At 40.3% G+C, this 15,458-nt stretch overlaps 1 protein-coding gene across 1 annotated transcript in view; it reads right to left on the bottom strand.

Annotated features, from left to right (window-relative positions):
• The window catches only part of LOC101478973 (dynein axonemal heavy chain 5), a 90,081-nt gene that overhangs the window by 63,798 nt on the left and 10,825 nt on the right, over window positions 1–15,458 (bottom strand). Inside the window, exons 22-39 of the mRNA XM_076890643.1 lie at window positions 15,054–15,266; window positions 13,269–13,493; window positions 12,110–12,282; window positions 10,825–10,895; window positions 10,313–10,420; window positions 9,295–9,482; window positions 7,958–8,152; window positions 7,546–7,680; window positions 7,339–7,446; window positions 6,606–6,759; window positions 6,139–6,285; window positions 4,875–5,116; window positions 4,545–4,721; window positions 4,042–4,246; window positions 3,659–3,801; window positions 1,414–1,548; window positions 607–729; window positions 285–498 (exon numbers count right to left, since the gene is read on the bottom strand). Coding sequence (XP_076746758.1) covers window positions 285–498; window positions 607–729; window positions 1,414–1,548; window positions 3,659–3,801; window positions 4,042–4,246; window positions 4,545–4,721; window positions 4,875–5,116; window positions 6,139–6,285; window positions 6,606–6,759; window positions 7,339–7,446; window positions 7,546–7,680; window positions 7,958–8,152; window positions 9,295–9,482; window positions 10,313–10,420; window positions 10,825–10,895; window positions 12,110–12,282; window positions 13,269–13,493; window positions 15,054–15,266 — 2,956 coding nt within the window. The remainder of the gene's footprint in view (window positions 1–284; window positions 499–606; window positions 730–1,413; window positions 1,549–3,658; window positions 3,802–4,041; window positions 4,247–4,544; window positions 4,722–4,874; window positions 5,117–6,138; window positions 6,286–6,605; window positions 6,760–7,338; window positions 7,447–7,545; window positions 7,681–7,957; window positions 8,153–9,294; window positions 9,483–10,312; window positions 10,421–10,824; window positions 10,896–12,109; window positions 12,283–13,268; window positions 13,494–15,053; window positions 15,267–15,458) is intronic.

The raw sequence follows: 15,458 nt of genomic DNA on the forward strand, positions 1-15,458 counted from the left end.
CAGTGTGTTTCGTGAAATCACTGTATGGTGGCATTTATTAGTACTTAGTTCATCCCTCTAACTTGCTGTGATATATATATGATTGGCAACTATATTACAAGCACACAACACCTACACAACTGTCTGGAAATGGTAAAATAAGAACAAATAAAATAATGTATGTCTCTCAGGACATACATTATACATTATGCCTTAGACCTTGTCATGTATGAACATGTAATGCGAAGTAATCCCCAAAATATAAATGACTGCAGAAAAATGACTTCTTGCAGTGTTTTACCCACCAAATATCTTGTCTATCGAAGCATTGGAGGGCAGCGTGCAGTTAAAGATTGAGAACTGCCTTTTCAGTCTCTGTGGTATGTCATTACGGCCCCCTCCAGGATGAATCATTGCTGCCAGGAACTGAACATCCACAATATTTGTGAACTCTCCAGGTTTTTCCAGATTGAAGAAACCATTCTGTTCCATCAGCTGCCTGACAATCTCATTAGTCACCTGTGATTGAAAGCAAGAAGCTTAAATCAAGAAAAGTTTTGTTTTTCATTTATTTATCATTAACCAGTATTATGAATGAAAAAACACCAGTAGAAATGTTATAATGACCTGGTCTCCCCACTCATTGATGACAGGCATGTTGATGTCATCTATAAAAATTGACATTTTCTTCCCAGCAGGCGGTCCATAAGTGGTCCCCATCCTCTTATCAACATAGCTCTCAACTGACCTCTAAAAAAAAGGAAAAAAGGGAGGGATGAGGCAAGAAAAAGTACAGCGAGATAAAGAAAGAGATCTTTTAATTTCAACTGAAATGTAATTCATCACAGATCATCAATATCACACATGTTCATATTCTTTAATGGCAAATGAACACAGTCATGGTGTTGGTTTTCATTATAGACCTGCTCTGTGCATAAGGCATTGCCAGGTTGGCAATGCCTTATACAACTGCCCCCTGCCTTGCATTGAAACGATTACTTTCTTCCTGTCTTTGGCTGTGTGACTGCTGTCTACTCTTACTACTTCAGCTGTATCTCATCACTCGATCGGTCCCTGAGTGTGCGCAGTAAGGAGCCTATAATATGCCTTGTTACTCAGCTGTATTCCGCCCTCTTTCCTAGTTTGTGTCTATTTTGGTTTCACTGTACTTTGCATCCATCCTTCATATCTTTTGTTTTTGGTTTTACTACTATTTGTATAAGCCTTCAGCTAATTCCTGTGTTTGATCTCTTGGTGTTACGTTCTGTTGCATCAGCTTTCATTTTTAAAGTTTGCTCTTTATTCTTGTTTACCTGCCTGTGGTGTTCTCCCCTCTTTAACTGAACGCTCCTTTTAAGTTAAAAATTCACAGAGTGACACACTTCTGTTTCTTCTAAATTAAGAGAAACGTAGGCAGGTGACCTGCTGCTTTACCTGGAACATTAGTGGTGTAGTAGCAGAAGAGAAGTTGAGACTCTTGCCTATGTGGGTCTCAGGGTCATACTTTGACATGTAGCTCTTGATGATAACAGTCTTGGCTGTTCCTTGCTCTCCAATTAGCAAAACAGCCTATAACAAACATATTTAGATTTGCCATCAGTCCAAATTATCCCAACTAACTTCCACGTTATAGGATAACATGAGAAGGACGACAGTAGAACAAGACCGCGAACAGTTAACTGTGTCCTCCAATGCAAGAGAGGCACGTCTACGGCATATTCTATGAGGAAAGATCAAAGGGAAAGTAAGAGCATATCCTCTGCGTCTGCTGAGCATAAACACATGATGCTGGTTTTGTAGTTACATTTAAATGTTTATCCAAAGTTTACTTCAGGTTGTCTCTCTGGAGAAAGTACATGACTCATTGTCAAAGTCTAAAAACAGATGAGACCTTCATAAATGTAAATATAACACATCAGAGCTGCTTTTCCACCATCCCTGGACTCGCACCAGTTTGCATACAGGGAGAACCGGTCAACCGAGGATGCGATCGCCACAGTGCTGCACACATTACTGAAGCACTTGGAACACAGGAACACCTATGCACGGCTCCTCTTTGTAGACTACAGCTCGGCTTTTAATACCATCCGGCCATACAAACTCCGTCCCAAACTCCACCAACTGGGACTTAACTCCTCTCTGTGCAACTGGATTGTGGACTTCCTCACTAACCGTAGACAGAGTGTCAGAGTGGGTAAGAACACCTCTTCCACCCTTGTGGTCAACACCGGTGCCCCTCAGGGGTGTGTTCTGAGCCCTCTGCTATACACTCTCTTCACCCATGACTGTATTTCCTCCTGCGCGTCCAATCTCATTGTTAAGTTTGCAGATGACACTACAGTGCTCGGACTTATATCCAACAATGATGAGACAAACTATAGGACAGAGGTGCAACAACTAGAGTCATGGTGCCACGACAATAACTTGGTCTTAAACACCAAAAAGACCAAGGAGATCATTGTAGATTTCCGGAAGAGGGGTCATAACAACCATCTGCCTCTCTTCATTGGCAGTGAGGCGGTGGAGAGGGTGAGCAGTTTTAAATTCTTGGGGGTAACTGTGACCGAGGACCTGTCCTGGGGCAACCATATCACCTCAGTTGTACGGAAGGCCCAACAGCACCTCTACTACCTGAGGAGACTGCGGAGCGCACACATTCCCAGATCTCTGATGTTGAACTTCTACAACTGTGCCATCAGCAGCGTTCTGACGTATGGATTTCTAGTGTGGTTCCCCAGCTGCACCAAGGCCGATCAGCAAGCACTCCAGCGGGTGGTGAAAGAAGCTGGCAGAATTATTGGAACAAGTCTGCCAGAGATCAGTAATATCTTCCCCACTCGCTGTCTGAGGAGGGTGCACAGTATCCTGCGGGACCAACATCACCCTGCGCGCCACCTTTTCCATCTGCTGCCCTCAGGGAGAAGGTACAGGTCTATACAGGCCAGAACATCCAGACTGGCCAACAGCCTGTATCCACAGGCTGTGAGGCTCCTGAACTCTCTGCCCCCCTCTCACGGACAATAACCATATCCAACTTCTTAATAGCAATGAACTGGTCTGCATTGGTGCATCATATCTTTATTCTCTTCCCCCTCCTGCCCCCCCCCCTCTTTCTTAAACAGATAACTATCATATCTGATATCATATCTCACAGTACAATAATATTGAATGGGTTGCACTGTTGTATTTTGTCATGTTTCTCAGGTCTTTGTCTGAATTTCTACGAACATTATTGCTAAGGATTGTCTTATTGCATTGGAGTCACACTGGGTTAAATATGTACACTTGGGTTTTAAGGGGTATTTATTATTTTCTTCTTTTTTTTGGGTTGTATGGAAGCCCCAAACGCAATTTCATTGTTCTTGACAATGACAATAAATAAATACTATAGAGGATTTAGAAAAGACACAAAACACTCAAGAACAGGAAGGTCAGATTAGACTTTGAAAACAGAAAACAGCTAAAAAGAGCCTTGCACAATTATCCAAAAACTAAAACTAAGATTGCTTGTGCCAGAATGATGGGAAAAGAAAAGTATGTGGAACATCATCACATTGTCTATCAAACATGGAGAAGGCAGTTTAACACTACGCGTTAAAGCATGCGTGTGTAGGCTGTCACTGGAAGCGGGTCACTAGTGTTTGCTGATGATGGAAATTACTCTAACTGGTAACCATACCTTGCCTTGCTTTGCAATAGTCTGGGTTAGGAAGTCTGTTCTAACGTTGTCCACATTGGGGACCAAAATTGAGCTGTACTCTGGTGTGAATTCAGATGGATAAATGTATTCCTCCACTCTGGTGTTCCAATGGACCCAATGACCTGGAAAAATATTTAATTTAATTTTAATAAGATAAAGCTTGTTGTAGAGATCAACACAAAATATGAAAAAAAAAAAATTCAAAATAATATTAATCCAAGGATATTAATTTAGTTTATCACTAAAAATAATTTTATATACACATATGTACTTTCCATAAGTACAACATGAGACATAATGTCTCTGCCTACCCAGTAACTAAACAACGCCATCTGACTGAAAGTTAATGAAGCCATGCTTACCATCTGCTGTGACATAGTAGTCAAACATGGTGTCCTCACTGTCAGGAGGAATGTCTGGCAAGTTTAGATGAATACTCTTGTTTCCTCTAAGCCAGATTTCCATCTTCCTCCGATCATCCAGTTCAAGTACGGCCCCAGCGCTCCACATTAGTGCAAAGACATAAAGCCGCTCCAAGAACTCTCTGGATAAATCGCCACACTGCTCCTGTAAATTGATATCCATTTTAAGATGAGGAAATTCAGGGATCATTAAAAGAACCCAAAAAGGAGATGAGCACTTCATAAGTTAGGCCAAGTCTATGAAACTGAACATACAAAATATATGGACAAAACTATGAGTCCCAGTCTGTATAATGGGTATAAATGTGCTTAAAAAGGTTTTGAAAACATAAATACAAGTTGGTCTCACTATAAATTTCCACTTCTACTTCAAGAGTCACTTATCAATGAAATATTCATTAGCTGCTGTTCGTGTGCATGTCCAGTGGATGGGAATACCTCACCTTAGGTGGTATGAGTCCCTGTAGCATGTTTATGCATTGCATGATTACAAAGGCCTCTAGCATGTCCATTTTGAACTCTAGTGACTGCACGCAGAAGCGGTAGAGCTCGGAGAAAGACGAAGAGAAGAGCTTTCTCAGTATCTCTGCCTCATGTGGGGACCGTTTCTTCAACCAGCCCTAGAAGCAGCAACAGCATGACTCTATTTAGTCAAAACTACATGCAGTGCACAGGTTTTAAATTATATGATTCACAAGTAAATATTGCCTTAATATACCTTGATTTCAAACTTTTACGAAATGAAACAAAAATAATTACAACCGGTTTTTCACCTCTAGTATGGGGATCCAGGTGAGCACAGAGGAGCTCATGAACACCATGCCATTGCGTGAGACGGTGGCTGGAGAGGCATTGTCGATGTTATGCGGCTCAAATACCACCTTGCAGTTGGGAGCCATTGGTATTCGGTCTCCATTTGCGAGTGTAAGAGTTCTGTTGTCATCCAAAACTGAATTTAGGTTTTCAATCCAGATGGCGTCAACTGGCCCATCCAGCACTATCCAGATGTGCTCTCCTGTGAGGGAAACAAAGTGTTTGTTTACATGATTACGAAAATGAGGTGGTATGAAGACCTTGTGCTGTCACCCTCAAGCAAAAATGAGCTACATTTCTGAATATGAATTTAGTGCAGACAAAAGAGTTCAAAATGTTTTCTTGGCTAACCAGCAATCATGAGCTATCAGTTTGCAAGAAAAACAACAACTGAGTCATTTATTTTGTGGAATTTTAAATATGAACAAAGAAATCCGTTTCTCCTCGCTCTCCTCCCAGTTGGAAAACATCCAAAAACAGAAACACAAAAGACAAATTGCGTCTGAAACAAGCAAAAGGCTGACGTTGTCTGACGTTCAGGCAATATCGCACGATAAAGCTGCTGTTTGAATGTGGTTTACACTCTAAATGCTGAGAAATCAGTTCCTTTGAATATGACTACTACATGAGCACGTGTTTTACACAGAAGTTACCAGATGATACACACAAGGCTGTTTCTGCATCAGTTAAAACACAATGAGCGTGGACAGCACACAGCTGTTTTCACAAAGTACTTCTTTTCTTTGAGGAATATCTACTTGACCCAGGAGCTGCTGCCCTGTCACATTGCCACATCTACTTTTCTACACTGGAATTCACTCTGTCCAAAGTAGCAAGCTCTGCAAATGAACAGGAAGTAGCAGCAGGAAAATAATGCAAATACGCAGAGAACACCCCACTCATAGATATGCAAAACACCATCAGAACAAGTAATTAATAGATGAGATGTGTACTTAGACGCATAAAAGCAAACATGGAATGCATACGCAATTGCCCGCAGACATTTTTAATTATCCGTGTAAGCTTAGAACTAAATAGGAAGATTAAACAGAGCTTTGTTTCCTTTGAACCTTCCAACGTTGTCCCAACGTATTAATACTTAATTGCAATAACCTACTTGAACTGGTTTGTCAAAGTTCTCATGGAAAACAATGTTTACCAATGATTTTTTGCTTTATTAATACCCAAGTGTGACATATGTGCACAATAAGAAACTTTTTGGACCTTTCTTTGCTCTCAGTGTTTTCCTCCACAGTGTAGAGAAGATGCCATCAGTCCAGTCATTTGTGGCCACATCTAGTCTACCAAACATCTGAGGTGCAGTAATGGCTTTGGGGTTCATGCGCATCTCACTGTGAGAATGACCACATTCTGGAAGAAAATTAGATATTAGCAGAAACATGTTCTGTTTTCCTAAAGTTAATATAATGGATAATATAATACTTTAATGGAGCAATAATTATATTAAACACATGACAAGGTCACAAAAGTAACAATATTACCCTAAAAATATGTAGATTTAATAAGATACCCCATAAATTAAATAGATATCTCGTCCCAGTATGAGTATATTTCTTCGGTTATTCTGTTCACATATTCGTGTCTACAGTACAATAGATTCAAAACAAGCTTACCACAAGTTGGTGTCTTTTTCTTTAAGCTCACATGCGACAAAATACACTAAATCCTACCTGTCATAGCTTTCATAAGCGTGTGTATACAAGTTGTCTTTCCAGCCCCACTTGGCCCCAGGGCCATCATGCCATGTCGGACTCTTTGAGTCTCGTACAGCTGAATGACCTTTAGCTTCCAAGGAGGATGGTTGATTAGGCCTGCATCCTCCACCTGAAGAAACAAAGTAGTTACAATTCCAGCTATTTTTGTAACAATAATGCTTTTACTGTATTTACAAGTATAATAACTTAGTATACAGTCGTGGTAAAAAGAAAGCACACCTTCAGTCAATTTTAAGGTTTCACACATCAAAACATCTTTTTTTTTTTAATTAAAAAAATGAAGCCAAAATGCAGAAGCAATATATGAAAAACTAAACTAATACTATCAAATGCACTTGCTTAACTGATCAGCAACAAAACAGCATAAAATCTAAAAGTTCCAACTTTTAATTGCATCTCTCCCTTCCTGCACTGTTTTTCACAAGTCCTCGGGTTAGGTCCTTTACAAATAATAAATGCCACTATTTGTATCCTTCTCGATGTCCTGTCCTGAGGTCTGACATGACAAATACGGCGGCCTCACTCTCCATTAGGCTTTTGGACCGTCTTACTCAGCCTTCGCATTTCTCTTTCTGCCTCTTTCCATTGTTTCCCCTTCCTGTTCCCCCCATCTTGCAAACTTGGTGTTACTGTGGATTTTCACTCTCCTCGTCAATAACAGATAAATCCATTCTCCAAACTCTCCTACCTGTTTGTCAATGGCAGCTTCTAGTTCAGGGTAGCCCGCTTTGTCAAGTTGGATGCCCGGGAAGAGGTCTTCAATCAAGCTCAGAAAAAGTGGCTCATCCTCATCGATCTAAACGCATGTGCACACAAATTTGCAAAACCCAGTGAAAACATGAAATATCAGCATGGTTATCTTTTTGATGCCCTATTGTGTACATTGTAGACTTACCAGTTTTGAAAGGTTCATGTCCCTTAGAACCCTCATGACAATGGTAGACTCTGTATCACTGGGGTTGGCTCGCTTGGCTGCTCCCAGAGTTCGCAGAACTGACAGAATGTTGCGCAGGCCAAAATCATAGTGAACCTGAACATTCATAAATATCATTTTAGTTTCATTTACATTAATGGAAACCCGTGCAACCTTGTTGTTAAGTCATGTGACAATGATACCTCCTCCAAACTAACTCCTTTTCTGACCCCATTCCTACAAGCATCACACTCTATTTTCAGCAGCCTGTGTGTCAGTAAGACTTTTTATGCATTTTTAGCTGCAGCTTGTTTATGCTCCCACACTCAGTGCAAGTTCTACCACTTTCCACTTGTTACTGCAAGGTTAAAAGGAAGATCTTCAATTTTTATACCTGCTTGGACAGTTGCTCCTCGCACAGCTTGTAAAGCGTGAAGAATTTGCGTGCAAGCTCCATGTTGTCGATAAACCCACAACTGGCCAGTTTTACCCTAATAATGATTTGACGGTCTGGAACCATCATGGCCACGGAGCGGAAGTTGATCTTCAGGTTTTCAGGAAGCTCCTGACGACCTGCATAACCTGGATTCTGATTACATGGAGAATAACAAAAAAAAAGATATTAATGGAGTAAAACAGAAATAAAACATTTAATGATAATTAGGAGTAAATGCTACATTGCCCATTCTACTGCATTAGAAATTTAGATCAGTGGTCCCCGGGCCTCGGACCGGTACCGGTCCATGAGTCGTTTGGTACCGGGCCGCGAGAGTTGAGGCTCAGGTGTGAAATGTATGGTTTTCAGGGTTTTTATCGGTTTTCTGCGTTATTTTGTTATCGTTTTTATCGTTAACTCAGTTTTCCTGGGTCTTTTCACGTGTGTTATGAATAACTCTTCTATTTTTCAGTAGCGGTACTAGTTTTATTTTGTTGTATTTTTCCGTGACACCTTAAAGGCCGGTCCGTGAAAATATTGTTGGGCATAAACCGGTCCGTGGCGCAAAAAAGGTTGGAGACCGCTGATTTAGATGACAGACTAGAATGCAACAACAATAAAACTAAATGGATGAAGTTTATACTGGAATGTAGTTCATCTTCATCACAAACGCTATCCTTCAACTTCAGCAGACACAGCCTACAGACACAGCCTGTTTCACAAAGCTTGTCTATACTAATGTACACACACACACACACACACACACACACACACACACACACACACACACACAGAATAAAAAAGAGGAAAATGATCTCTGACCCCTCTCGCCACAGGGAGGAATTATTCCACTGTTATGTTTAATGACTTGCCTCAGGACAGCAAATGAGGCAAGGAGATAAAGCGATTTAACTATTACTCTAAGAAATAAATCACATGAAATAGCAGGCAGAGCCCAAAGTTTAATTCAAAAACTGACTTATAAAATATTACATGTTAGAGTTCAATTCCATTTTAGTGTTATTTGTGATTCATTTCAGTTTTCAAGATTAAAAATTTTGCTTTAAAAAAAAAGGAATCATTATGCGATAAATCTAACAGCCAAGAGTAAATATTGATGTCCATGCATGCACAGCATGTCCAGGCACCATCTGAAACAGATACAGTTCATACACTTCAATATTCATTCTGTTAACTAAGGTGTCATTTACTGATGTTAAGAACTGCCTCCTTTAGATATTTCCTCTGACCAGTCAAATAGATATTAGCAGTCTTGTTCTACTTCCATCACTAACCATGGTAAGGAAGATGCCAAACTCTGGGTTCATGTCCACATTGTCTCCATCTGTGAAGACAAAATTTTTGCGACGTTCCTTCTTGCAGGTGAGAACTATCGCGATCTGCTGGGGTGCCACAGAAAGAACTGGGAGGTCGATGCGGTTGAACTCGTCAAAACAGCCCCACGAACCAGACTGAGCCAGACCTGGTAAATCACATAAACACAGAGCTATGGTCCGTCCGCTGCAAACAAATAAGATATCTGACATTACATATTGTGTGATTGTTGTTTTTTTTTTATCTGTATTGTTATGATTTATTAGCAAAAAAAAAACCCCACAGGCCTATAACCTGATAACTCAAACCCTTAAACTTCTTTCTGGGTATATATTTATTGTCACGGTCCTGGGTCGGTGACCCAGTGTTTTGAGTTTTGTTGTGTTTTTGATCTTTGAGTTCATCATGGTTATCACTGTTAGTGTTTTGGTTTCTGTCTCAGTATTTCTAGCTCTCTAGTTTGTTGCTCTGTGATTTCTAGTTCTTGTTCCCGTGTCCCTATGTTCAGTGTCAAGTCTGTGTCTCTGTGCCTGTTGTGCTTCCAGTGTGTCTGGTTTTGCTTCACCTTGTCTCGTTAGCTCTGATTTCTCCCCGAGCTGTGTTTCCCTCCTGTCTCCCGTTCCTTGATTGCTCCAGTCCTGTGTTTTCCTTGCTCTGTGTCATGTCGTACCCTCACCATGCTGTCTGTTTTTTCCCCTCCGAATTCCTGAGGAAATTCTAGTTCCCAGTCCTGGTTTGTTTTCCTAGTTTGTGCTTCTTAGTTTTTAGACTCAAGTGTCCAGTTTAGTTTCGAGTTTTCTAGTTTGGGGTTTTGGTTTGTTTTTTGTGAAGTTTAATCTTTATGTAAAGCCTCCCAGCAATAAACGCTGCCTCTTTAAGTTGATTCTGTCTCATGAGTTCTGCAATTGGTACGTACTTCCTGCTTGCCACACAGTCTATCATGACACTTATAGCATGACTTTACTTAGTGATTCTCACCTTTAAATATTCTCCCCAAGCCTCTGAAGTCCATCTGGTCAGAGCAGTTGAAGACCACAACGTACTTTCCCAAACAGCGACCCATGTCTTTTATGGTCTCGGTCTTTCCTGATAACAAAAGGCAACATTTTCACAGCCTAAACTGAAATGCAACCATTTGTATGCTGATAGAAAACCTGACAACAAATGATCTCATAATAGAAACTATCAAAGCTAACTCTGTAATGAAGCCGTTCCCGACTGAGATAGCTGTGTTGTTTGATTCTTCATTTAAATGACCTGAGTTGTATAGAGTCTAGAAGGGTAAATTATCTATATTTAAAATGGTTAAATTCAATTACTTTAACACTTGGCAAACCTTGGAACAGCTTTTTAACATGTCTGTCCCATTCCGAAATCATAAGTTTTGCATACCAGTTCTAGGTTTTCATTCCTATAAAATGTTGCATTTTCTTTTTGATTCAATGTAATTTCCAAAAAATAGATAGATACTGTGTGACTAATTTTCATACCTGTTCCAGCTGGACCAGCAGGTGCTCCACCCATACTCATACCAAGAGCTTGGGCTAAAGTGATGTAACACCTGTCCAATTGTAGACACACAAACATAATAACAATCTAATTTCATAAATCATGAATCATTTCATAAATTCATAAGCTAATAATATCCATACTCAAAATGACCACAAATGAACGTGATCTCATTCTCCACAAGGTTCAAGGATTAAGCTTTAGAACCCTGCCCCTGAAGCTGATGGGGATTCAGCGATTTGCTCAAGGACACATCAGCAATCAGGATGACTGACAACAGGACCTAGCCCTCTGGTCACTGGTCTCCATCTTCATTACAATGACTGACCTCGGGGTAAAAATCATGGTAAAGCTGGGATACTGACATATTTTCTCTCCTTCAGCAGATACAGATTAATTCTGACCACTCCGTAACCAGATTTACTTTTTTCATCCCAACATCTTTTTTGCCACAATTTAGGACCACTTGCACCTTTCCCTTTTTTAACGTGATGTGGTGGCAGCGAGGAGGTAGGACAATGATAGCAAGCAAAACAAAGAAGAAAGACAGCATGAGAAAATGATGGAAAAGCAGAGCTGTCTTGGCGCCTCTAGCCATAAGGCCAGCATGCCACTTTTTTGGAGAGCTGCTGTCTGATGTTAGATGGTAACTCCCTCCCTAGTGCTGTCCTCTCACATCTCCTCCTTGTCTCTCCTCATCTTTTTTTCCCTCCTTGTCTCTTCTCATATTTTACCCTCTGTGTCTGTTACTAAGACACTTCTTGTTGTTGGACTGCTGTCTCCCTCACTCTGTCTGATCCTCTTTCCTTTTCTTTCTGTCATTCATATCGCCTGTTAGTTACAGATGTGATGATCGCTGTGTAAGACTGCTTCATCCTGCTTCATCCTGCTTTCTAATTTCTCATCCTCACAGTCCCCGAGTTGTCTTTTTTTCTTTGCTTTACAAATCCAGTCATTAGTCAACCACAGAAAGTTTAATCCATTTCATGAAACTTGACATTACAACGAACAATCACGGTCAAGTTTTCAGCATAAATCTAGAGTGGGTTCCTAAAATAACTGATGCATGATGCAGCATGCATTTCTGACTTAGTTACAAAGGCAGGGTCACGTTTTCTGTACAGTCACTCCAAGGTTACACTGTCTTTGTTTAAACTGCAAAAAAGAAAAGTTATACTGCTGTTTTTTTCCTTTATTTTCTTATTAGTGTGTGTGCATATGACTTTTGCCATTATGATACATTTTACTGACGTATGTCTGCTTTACCTGTCCGTCAAAGGTGTAATGACAAGCCTTTCGGTACACCCCAAGAATTCATTCTGGTAGACAAAGCCCACATCTGTAATGTTGATGATCATCTTGTCTGAGTCCTCATTGAAGTAGAAACGGCACTGCTTCAGCCATTCAAAGTCACTGGAGCTTTTGACATGCAACCGGCACTAGGTGGAGAAAGGGTAGCGATAAGAGACAGGGAAAGAGGGAAAGAGAGGGCAGAAGGAGACAAGGGGATGGAAACAGAAGTGAAGGGAGAAGGGAGATGGCATGTGAAGAATAAGAAATTGAAGGGCACCACTCAGAAGATTATTTGAAAAGAGAGATGAAAGCCAGATAAAAGAGGGGAAGAAAGGTGGAAGGGCGGGATGTGTGAGGAGGGATTTCGGTGACAGGAGGGTAACATTAAAAGGGTGGAAAGAGAAGAGAAGCAAGAAAGTGGAGGATGAACGAAGAGGTCATGAAGTGAAATGGGAAGAAAGGAAGGTAAAGGATAGGGGAGAGTGAAAAGGAGGGAAGAGAAAAGTCCAGCAAGTTAAAATGATGCAAATGGGAAAAAGTACAAAATGAATTAGAATAGTAATGAATAGAAGAGATAAAAAGCAGAATATGTGTGAGAAAAAATACAGTGGGGGTAGAAAAGTAGCAGTGTGATATATTATTGGAGAGGAAATAAGGTGAGGCAAAAATGTGTTTAGAAACAAACAGGACAAAGGAACATGAGCAGGACAAATTAATGGTATGAGCTAAATAAATACAAATGATTTTAGAAAGAACTGAAAAAACACATCCAAATAAAGTTTCTTCAAACTGCTTCTATTAACCTTGGGGTTCAGCAACATGCTTATTCTGCCTTAAGTGGAGATTCAAACACAGTCGTGACTTTAAATATTACTTGACTGCCATTAAAACCCCTCTGACTACTTTCGACAGAATTTACTCGCTGCAGTAAACAACATTTTGTATTCTGACATGGCAGCCCTTGGGAGTCTGAATATCAAACACAGTTTACAGAGTGGTTGCTATTTTGAGCCGGAGATTCTAATCTTGAACAGAAATTGCAAAGCGTTCATGTGCACAGTTCAGCGTCAGTCTAACTGATCCCAGCTCGGATGTCTCTGGCCTCTTTTCACCGAATGATCAACATACTCACCAGTTCATCAAATATGTCCCTCTGGTGGACATGAATAGTGATGAGGGTCTCATACTTGGTCCTCTCCACAGCCTCCAAGTCTCTTGTGGTCATGTCAATCAGGGTGTTAAGGAGATCCAGGAAGAACTGGTTGGTTTTGGACATGATGCGACGATCGTATCGGGCATTGGTCAGAGCTTCTTCTGAGTCCCTTGTCCAAATCATCTGAATACCCAGTAACCCCACCTACATTAATGTGCAAAAAACAAAACACATCAAAATGGTCAAATGTACCGATGACCTTAGAAATCTAACTATTGTTTTGATGAAGGAATACTATAGCAGTTTAGTACCACACCCCAAGATTTACAGAGAAAATAACAGCCCCAATTCCCAAAAGTTGGGATGCTGAGTACAATATAAATAAAAACAGAACGCAATGATTTGCAAATCTCAATAACCCATATTTTAGTCACAACAGAACATAGAAACAATAACAAATACTTATAGAAAACACACCCTTTTAAGAAAAAAAAAATACTTGTTCACTTTTAACAACAGTCAGTAAACATCTGGGAACTGGGGAGACCAGCAACTGTACGTGGGTAAGGAATATTGCCCAGTTCTATTCTGACACAGGATGTTTCCAGGTGGTGAACAGTCTGGACTGATGTAAGGCAGTTAAAAACCCAGAGTATCCTTCTACAAAGTATGCGATTTAGCTGAAATATGCAGGTTGTTCCCTGAAAAAGACAGGGACATGACTGGATTGGAGCATATTTTGCTCTAAAACATTTAGATACTTTTCAGCAATGGTGGTATCTATCCAGATGTGGAAGCTGCCAGTTTCATAGGCACTAATGCACCCCCATACCATGAGAGAGAGCAGAAAAAGACAGATTGCGTGAGGATGTGGTCTCCATGTTGTATAAAAAGTTTTCCACATTGGCTCAGTCAGTGTTAAATGACCTCTGGTCCAGAGAATATAACGGTGATTCTGGATCATGTTCACACATGGCTTTTTCTTTGCAGCATAGAGCTTTAGCCTGTACAGCAAACTGTGCTCCCACACATTGATTTTCTGGAGGTGTTCCTGAGCCCATGCAGTGATTTCCATGACAGAATCAGGTCTGTTTGTAATGCAGTGCTGCCTGAGGGTCTGAAGCTCGCAGGCATCCAATATTGATTTTCAGCCTTGCACACAGAGATTTCTCCAGATACTTGAAATCTTTTGATATCACGTAACGTAGATGACGGGAAATTCATATTTGCAATTTTACACTAAAGAACATCATTCTGTAATTGTTCTACAATTTTAGTTTTTTGCAGATTAGTGAAACTCAGCCCAATTCTTTCATCTAACATGCTCTATTTATATCCACTCATATTACTGAGCTGTTGCCAGATATCCTAATTAGTTGCAAAATGTTCCAGCTGTTTTTTTTACTACCACTAATTTATCCAGACTCTTGTTGGCTGTCGTTGTAGTCATTAAATTCAAAATGAGCCAATATTTTATCTCAAAATAGTTTTCTCAGTTTTAAACATTTGCTAGATTTATTATATGGGTTTATAAGACTTGCGAATCATTGCATCCTATTTTAACTTACATTTTGGAGCATCCCAACTTTCTTTAGAATTTATTTTGGAGTTTATTACAATGTTCATAGTAGATTGCCTCTTTAGGCTACACAGGTTTCTGTTTTTGAGCAGCGCCGTCCTTGCTCCACAAGGATAGCCAGTTGTGGTCGAATCAATGTTTTAAAACGTTTGCGGATTAGTTCCTGGATTTGGACAATGACTTACTTGAGATGGGAAGGAGTTGAGGAAGTCAATTAGCTGGAAGCCAGAGTCCTGGATAGCCAGAGCAGCTTGTCTGATCACAAGGTGCAAAGACCTCTGGGATTCTTTCAGCAGAGCATTGAGCCACACCTCCACGTTCCCTTCAGCTGTGACGGGACGATCCAGCTCCACAGTCTCTCCCTGCCGTGATGACACGGCCAGAATGCGGTCATATATCTGTGAAAGGCAACACTGATTAGATCGATTATTATAACTACAATGATGAAGTTATTTTTCTTATAAAAAGTATATTTTTCAAATTCTACATTACTCTGATTAGTTCATTCAATTTGACATTAAAGCAGCTATTATATTTTATTACTTTCATGTTACAATCACATATTTTTCAGAAGGTTAAGTGTTTAAGAT

This window comes from Maylandia zebra, linkage group LG12 (assembly GCF_041146795.1).
Source record: "Maylandia zebra isolate NMK-2024a linkage group LG12, Mzebra_GT3a, whole genome shotgun sequence".
Lineage (NCBI taxonomy): Eukaryota > Metazoa > Chordata > Actinopteri > Cichliformes > Cichlidae > Maylandia > Maylandia zebra.